Source organism: Cantharellus anzutake (assembly GCF_015039405.1).
Source record: "Cantharellus anzutake strain C23 chromosome Unknown EI90scaffold_249, whole genome shotgun sequence".
Lineage (NCBI taxonomy): Eukaryota > Fungi > Basidiomycota > Agaricomycetes > Cantharellales > Hydnaceae > Cantharellus > Cantharellus anzutake.
The window spans coordinates 5528-14072 of NW_024067199.1; the positions used below are offsets into that span (position 1 = coordinate 5528).

Consider the following 8545-nt stretch of genomic DNA (forward strand, 5'->3'; position numbering starts at 1 on the left):
GGGGGCAACTGGTCGAAGGCTTCTTTCGAGAACACATCCCGGAAGTCCTGGTAGCGCTCTGGCACCAGCATCTCGAACGATGCAGGCTCTGCGTCCGGGTCATGGGCCTCCTGGGCCATCCGCTGGGAGGGGGTCATGGTGGCCCTCAGGTCGTGTCCCCAGCCGGGGGGGATGATTGCAGCGTAGATCCCATCCCCTGGCTCTAGTGCAGGGTCCTGGTCGTCTCATGCTCGGGGCTGTCTACAGGCAGATGGGCAGCGGGACATGACGACTTTCTGTCATGCCCAGTCTACCTCTGGGTTGTGGTGTAGCAGCCACAAGTGCCCTATGATGAGGGACTGTTGTCCTAGGTTTGCAACCACGAAGCGGGCGTGCTCTGTGTGCCGCCCGAACGTCAGGAGGGCTTCCAGCTCTTCGGTTATGGCTCCATTCTCGTTTGGGGTTCCGTCAACGTTACGGACAGGAATGGGTTGCGGGAGAGGGGTTGTCTCGAGCTTGTGCTTCCGGACGAACTCAGGGCTTATGAAGTTCCCGGTGGCTCCTGAATCTAGGAGGGCGGACACTGACACTGACGTGAGGGAGGTCAGGGTGGTTAGTTTCACCATAAGGTTGAGGGATCTGGGGGATTGCTTGGAGAGGACATAGATGGCTGGCGGGGATACTCCACTTTGGGTGCCATCTCTATGGTTCTCTTACTCTCATGGGTTGAGGATGCGTTTTTTCTCCTCTTCTTTGCAATAACTTGGTGAAGTTTTGGCATTGGCATTGACTCATGCGCGCTGCAGTATTTACACAAGCTATCTTCTATGGGCGCCCAGGACACATCCCTCACCGGTCGCCTTCCTGAAAATCCCCCTGAGCCTCTGTCTCTGGCTCTGTCCCTTCCGTTTCTGGCTCTTCAGTCAGCTGCCTCTTCAGCCCTTCCATCAATGCCCGAAGGTCCTCAGGGTGGAGACGTCGTGCCCGGCGGACTCTGCGGTGCAGGCAGTCTCGTAGGATGTGCCCCTGGGTGTTACAGTTGTAGCACCGTCTCTGGTCAGTCCTCGAGCGGTTGAGGTCCATCGATTGGGGGCCCGTCCCTGTTGTGGGGCGAGCTGCCGGGGTGGAGGGTGGAGGCAGTGGTGCAAGTCATGGGGGCCCAGGCATGGGTCGTGCCTGAGGTGGGGTCATGATTGATGGGGGTCGAGTTGGCGGGAGCATGGGTTTGGGTGGGAACGCGCGTGATTGAGTGGCCTGGAATCGTCGCCACTGGTTGTCCAGGAGTGTGGCTTCGCGCTTCCACTCGGCCCAAGTAGTGGGCATGGGGTGGAGCCGGTATATGCTCTCCTGGAGGCAGGAGTTGATCGCCTGCTTGAAGCGGTCGACTAGTCCTACGTCACCCAGCCTTGAGGCAGGTCCCAATATCTCGAACTCCTGGATCACTTTATCCACGGAGTTGCTTCCCTGGCAGATGGCTGCCAGCTTCTGTCTAGCTGTGGCCTCCCGGTTCGGGTCCTGGAACATGGCATTGAGTTCTGTGTTGAACTCATCCATGGTGAGGGGGGGGAGCCAGCCATCAGCAGGGTGATTGTGCATTGCATGGCCCATGCCCCTGCAGGTCCTCCTTTCATGTAGGACAACATGAACAGGATCTGGGAGAGGGCAGTGGGGAACTCAGCCATGCGAACATGGAAGTAAATCCTGCACTCGGCCTTAAAATGGTCGAGGTCCTCGCTAGCTCCTGAGAAGGGAGTGGGGGGGCGACCTTGGGTGGTTTGGGTCTGGGTGCAGGTGCGGGTGCAGGGGTAGGCATGGGGGCAGGTGTCGGTGCAGGTGCAGGTGGGGGGTGGTTGCGGGCTTGGCTCTCCACAATGGCTTGGAGCTCTTGGAAGCGAGCCAGCAGTTCTTCATACTGCTCTTCTGACACCATGGCTGGGGAGGCAGGGGAGATGGGGGAGGCGGGGGAGATGAGGTTGAAACCTTCTTCTGCTGTCAGGGACATGTCCGGGGTAGAGGGGGGACGGATGTATCGCCTGGCAGAAGGGCCCTCACAGGGTGCGAACCAGGCATGCGTACTGGCAGGTCCGGGAAGGGACAGCAGTCCCTGGCCACTTAGACTGAAGTGGAGAATGTGAGAAGAAGGTTACTTCTTTGGTTCCCACTTCAGGTACATTTATGTACATGCGGCTTGAGTCACATGACGAGTGCCACGTCACCCTCGGAGACAGCCACAGGCATCCGGGTATCCCCATGGGGGATCCCGAGAGCATCTGCTGCATGCACGCATGCTGGGCACAGCGGGAAGCCGTCCAGGGTGTGTGGGCTGGATGGGTCAATAGTACATTGATACAAAGGAAGGTGGTCCATGTAGATAGAAGGAAATAAACAAGAAAAGGAAGATGAGAGGAATGAGATAAAGAAAGGGGAAGAAAGAGAGAAAGGAAGGGGAGGAGAGACAGAGGAAGGAGTAAGGAGGAGGGAGAGGGTTGGACAGCGGGGAGTGGGTGTGGTGTGGCCGGGTGGGTCTGCATCAGCAAACTTGGTAGGGAGCTCTCAGAGCTCTCAGAGCTCACAGAGCTCACAGAGCTCTGTGAGCAAATTGAGTCTTTTTGCTGTGCACCCTCTACACATTGGGTGGAGAAAATTAAATGTTTGAATGATTTTGTTCTCCTAAGGATGCAGAAGTGCAAAGATAATATGTATATACATTTTTGGAAATGCATATTAAATGGCCAGCATCATTACTTGAAAAGCTCTATGAGCTCATAGAGCTTTTTGTTTTTAAATAATGGATGGTCTTCATATCTCCATGAAATCTGCTTAGTTATTTTGGCACCAGTAGTGCAAAGATAATATGGATATATGTGTGTGTAAAATGGCCATTGTCATTGCTCTGAAAGCTCATATACCTTTCATGTTTACTAAAATCAGCACCTTATTTGTTTATTGCTATTTACAAAATATGAGGAAAACTCTGAAATTCAAAAATTTGCACTTTATCTTTCATCTCATTTCTTGCTCAAAACTCAACCAATTTTGATGATTCTATGTGAATTGGAAAGCACCAAAGTGTGGCAATGTAACCATGCATGTTATGTAGGGTATAAATCAGTTTTAAAAAAGTGTTCCAACTGAAGTAAATTAAAAATACCACCCAATAAAGCAAACAAAAAGCTGATGTATTCTTCAGATATCATCCAAGCCTTTGACACCAAATTTCCCGTGGTCAAAAAGCCATGGTTATTTGGCTCACCAAAACATGGTGGGAGACTTTTCTAACACTGAAACATGCATTGTTACATTGCCCCACTTTGGCACTTTCCAATACACATTGAATTATCAAAAAAGTGATTTAATTTCTTTTCCAATTATTCCTAATTTCCTGAAATATCTCTCCCTAACTTATCCCAAATTTTCTGATTTTCCCCCTAATTTCCCCTGATTTTTTGGACATTCTCCATTTTTAGAAAGTCCCCCATTTTCTGAATTTTCCTTAATTTTCCCTGACTTTTTAGAAACCCCCCAGTTCCCCCTCATTTTCCTCCCATTTTCCCCTTCATCCCCCCCCTCAATTTCCCCCCCATCCCCCCCTTCGATTTTCCCCTCATTCCCCCCCCATTCCCCCCTCCCAATTTCCCCCTTCAATTTCCCCCTCATTCCCCCCCCATTTCCCCCTCGATTTTTCCCTCATTCCCCACCTCATTCCCCCCCCCCAATTCCCACCTCAATTTCCCCCCCATTTCTCCCCCATTCCCCCCTCCAAATTTCCCCTCATTCCCCCCCCCCCCTCAATTTTCCCCTCAATTCCCTCCTCCATTTTCCCCCCATTCCCCCCATTCTCCCCTCCAAATTTCCCCCTTCAAATTTCCCCTCATTCCCCCCCCCATTTCCCCCTTTCAATTTTCCCCTCATTTCCCCCCCATTCCCCCTCCAAATTTCCCCCCATTCCCCCCTTCAAATTTCCCTTCATTCCCCTCCTCATTCCCCTCCTCATTCCCTCCTCATTCCCCCCTCATTCCCCCCTCATTCCCCCCTCATTCCCCCCCCCCCAATTCCCTCCTCAATTTCCCCCCATTCCCCCCCTCAAATTTCCCCTCATTTTCCCCCCCATTTCTCCACTCATTTTCCCGCATTTTCCTTGAGTAATTTCAGATTAACTATATATGTATATCCCTAAATTTGGTCTATATATTAATTTGGCTATATACCCTTGGTGTGTAGTGCTGCATTGGGGCTGAAAGTTAAGCTTGGTTTGTTCAGTTTCCTGCATGGTAGGGACTTGGCTGTGACTCATCACATGATGCCAGAGTCAATGCTCTTAAATTTTAATTTTTGATATTGGATAAATTAAATACTCAGGGAGCTCATATAGATAATAGTGCCCTGTGTGCAAATATAGCTCTATGAGCTTTGACTACTTTGGGGAGCTCTGAGAGAAGGGGACCTGCAATTTCAAAGTACTGAAACTCTGAGAGCTCTATGAGCTCTATGAGCTCTCAGGCCTCTGCATCCAGGTTTGCTGATGTGGGTGGACCCAGGTCAGGTGGGTGTGCCCTGACAGTTTTCTAGCTGGCGTGCTACAGCCAGTTTGATTTTGTAATTTATGTCGTCGTGGTCGACGACTGACATTGGGCCCATCCTTATGGTCCCAACGTTGACTTCCTCACCCTCTGAGTCAGGTGAGTATTGAGGTCCTTCGTATGGGTCCTCTACTTCGAAGCTTGATGCTTTGGAGTTACCAGAGTTGTTCTCTGGTTTCTCATCTGATGAGCCTTTCGACTCTTCATCCATTGAGGTCGCGATCTCCATGGCAGCTATGCGCCTTGGTTTTTCATCGCTTGTTACATTGTGTCTTGGGCAATCTTTCGTTTGCCCTATTTTGCCGCATTTGCCGCAAATTGGAATTGACTTTAAGTCAGTTTTCCTCGAGTTTTTTGAGGATGTATCCTCTTTCCATTTGGGTTTCAGCTCTTCAGCCTTCTTTCCTGATGGGAGGGCTCTACTGCAGCTTGTGGTTGCTGTGGTAGTTGTTCGGGTATAGTAACCTGATTTGTAGGCTGAAGACATCTTCAGCCCGTCGATTATCTCGTCTACACAAGATATTGCTTTTAACATCTCCTTGTTTGAGGAGAAGTCTGCTCTGATTCTATCATGAGCAATCATTTCCCTCTTCCATTCGAGGGGAATGTAGTTTAGGAACCTGGTGTTGAAGGACGCCTGGTCTGGCGGTGTCACCATCTGGGACACTGCTTTGGACAGTTCTAGGTAGAACTGTTTTAGGCCTTTTTCTGCTTCATATTTCACGTTGCGGTACTTCTTTGTTGCGTTCAGCGTGGCAGAGGCTTTAATGAAAGTTCTCATCAATATGTTGAGAACTTGCGTATCTTCGCGCCTTTTCAGGCTTTCAGCCTGAGAAGAAGTTGGTCTTCGCTTTCCATCCTCCATTCGGACGGAACCTGGAACAAGTCCAGTAGTTTTTCGGATAGTTGATGCAGGGGCTCTTCCCTTTGTTTCCCTTTGTCTGCCTTTGGGGCTTGACTTGGGGGCGTGAGGGGGGACTCCAGGGGATAGTTGGGCCCTGGAGTTTCCTGTGACTCTATCCGATCAGCTTTTTGGGCTGATCGTTTGGCGCTTACATGTTTATCGCGCAAGTCGATCACCTCGTGAGGTGAGGGATCTTCCCCAGTTTGGGTTAGATCGGTATGTCATGGAGTTCTGGGGGTATTAGGCCCCGCACTTACTCCACATAAGTTTCTAAAACCTTCAGGGGCCAGCCCTGAGGTGGTTGCTAATGCCGGATTGTGTTGATCCTCATTGTCATCTGACAACGGCTTTTGTTTTGAATCTCCCATGATGGGAGATTGCAGTTTCTTGATAAACCGCTCGTTTCTTTTTAGTGTCGCTGCAGATGTGACTTTGCCCTTGCGGGCGTGTTTAGGCACCATACATGCTACTGAGTCAGATGTTAAGAGTAGATAGTTGTTGTGGGTTGTGTTGTAAAACACACCTCATACACTTAAAAAAGTGTGAGGTCTTAGGGTAGCTCAGCACACAAGGCCGTAAGTGATACAAGTATGTGTATTTTATGGTGGTGTGTAAGCAGTTGCCCGGAGGTTCCCACTTACCCACGTGACTATATGTATCTAATTTACATGTGACTCGGGGTTCGGGGCTATTGCCCTGACAGCCCTCCACCACAGAGACATTCCTTCATCTCGATCTGGTCTCTGACAGTTAGAACCCATTAGTCCATTAAACCCTGTAACCCAAGTCATCAGTAATACTCAGTCAGCTAACCCGTAACTCCATTAGCTCTGCTCCACCCAGCCCCTGCCATTTACAGGCCTGCCTTCTAGACTCCCTCTGTAACTATATATACCTAACCTGTAGATACATTACACCTTAGTGATAAAATCAACTAGAGTTTTCCCCCCTCTTCTAGAGTTCCCTCCAGTCTGTAAATTAGGGCACTGACATGTTACTAGGCACAGCGCTCCTGGCATAAGTCGCTGAGGCTGAAGCCCTCTGCCCACAGGGACATCATTGTTTTCCCTGAACCTGGTCTCTGACAATAATGTTCTTTAGTGTTTGCTGTGTAGGGACTTTTGTCACTTGTTTGAGAAGCTTGCTTGCAATCTCCATGATGTCTTCTGCTGGTTCCTCTTCCACAACAAATCCTTCCACTGCCTCTTCCACATATTCATTACTGTCACCCACACTCTCTATGGTTGCCTCCAATGCCATTCGGTCATCATTATGAGTGGGCCTTGTTGGTTCAACGCTGTTCTCGAGCTCCTCATCTCCACTTGTGCCAGTCAGCTACAGTGCAGTCACCACTGGTTTGTGAATCTTATGTGATGTTATAACTTACATCTGGTTTGTCTGTAGTCTCTAATGTTAAAGTGTTGATATCACGGATGATCTGTTCCAAGTTTTCTTCAAACCAGTACACAAGTACACTGTGAGGCTCTTGTTTTTCCTGCTGACTTTGTGTCATATCCCAGAATCCTGACCCCACACTCTCCCACCTCACTACACCTTCCTAACAACCTCACCACCCCCTACACCATTCCTCCCCCTCTGCCCCTACTTTCTCAGCTCCAGCCTGGATTTCGGCATCTTCACCCTTAGCCACCTCCATCCCGGAAGCTCGGTCCCAAGTCAGAACCTTCGGAACCCCTGGATTGCTCTGACCTCCTGACAGACCTCTGACATCTTGTTATATACTTCTAAACCCTCCCTCTCTCCATTTCATTTAGTGGAGTTGCCCAACATTTCTTGGATATGTAATTCCATGTAAGGGGTGGTGTAGGTTTGTCAGGGGACGACTCCCGGGTCCCCATGACCCTCCCCTATGGTCCACAGCCTACTGGTGTAACCAGCCCTATCCAGGGCACAACCTACTGTGGGTAAGAAGATGAGAAGGAAGCTAACTTCTCATCTTCCCACAGTGGCCATGATATCAGGCAAACTTCTGGGGATACCCAGAAGTCACATGGGGGGGTGGGAACCGGGCCCGGAACATGCAGTGAGCAGAGCGTGCGCAGATGTGGGAAGCGCAGTGGGCAGATGCGGGTCTGGATGCGGGTCTGGGTCCGGGCTAGTCAGGGTGTGTGCCCTGACAAGGTTCCAACCCCAGTTAGCCTCAGTCCTCAGTTCGTTGAATATTAAGCTGTATAGAGCTATGATTATTCAACAATGGGGAGGGAAAAAGCTTCTTTTTCTTTTCCCAAATTCCCATGTTATTGTAATTACATTGTTTGTACATGTTTAATGCAAGACAAATGAACAATAAGATAAGACAGTAAAGGGTGGGGTTACCACTCCTTACACTCTCCTCCCTTGTGATATTAATATCACACACAAGAGGGATAACTGTCAGGGCATGGATGGTTATCTGGCCAGCCCAGACCCCTACCCAGATAGGTTGAGTACCTGTAAGTTGATATCTGCATGTGATTTGCTGTAGTTAGAATGCAGGTTGTATTCAATGCGTTATTTCTGCTATCATGTCACCCCTTACCCATTATCACCCCCTTTTCCGCATGATCTATCTTCCTATCTCATGTCGCTTCTCTATCAGCTACCATGTATTCTGTCATATCCATCCATGGCCATCGACTTCCACTACCTCCGATCTCTCTGGACTACCTCCACTCCTTCTTCACTAACCTTGGAGCTCCCGTATTCCGCAATCACCTCAGTATCCCTTGATGGTCACCACCCCCTCTTTTCAATTTATTACCTATGCCTCCCTAAGTATGGAGCCCCAAAGGCTTCTGGACAGCTCCGATGTCCGCTAGCACACTCCTGCCTCCGCTGGGCAATACACTCGCTTGCCCTGCAAGCCCACCTTTGGGCCTATCCCTCCTTTCCATTTCTGGGTTATCACCTACCATTCCGCTAACCCCGCAACCCAACTTGTTGGTAATATTCAATCAGCTAATGTTTAACCCCGTTAGCTCCACTCCGCTTGGCCCCATCATTTACAGGCCCACCCCCACTGTAACTATATATACTTGACTTGTAAATAGGTTACACCTCAGTAATAAAACCGACTAGAGTT

General features: G+C 49.7%; 1 protein-coding gene across 1 annotated transcript; it reads right to left on the bottom strand.

The window, feature by feature from the left end:
• Positions 1-6519: 6519 nt before the first annotated feature.
• Positions 6520-7120, bottom strand: EI90DRAFT_3139032 (uncharacterized protein; the record flags this gene model as incomplete). Its single annotated transcript, XM_039064917.1, has 3 exons — positions 6520-6798; positions 6851-7021; positions 7070-7120. The coding sequence occupies 3 exons, from the start codon at positions 7118-7120 to the stop codon at positions 6520-6522; spliced, it is 501 nt and encodes a 166-aa protein (XP_038907702.1).
• Positions 7121-8545: the final 1425 nt, after the last annotated feature.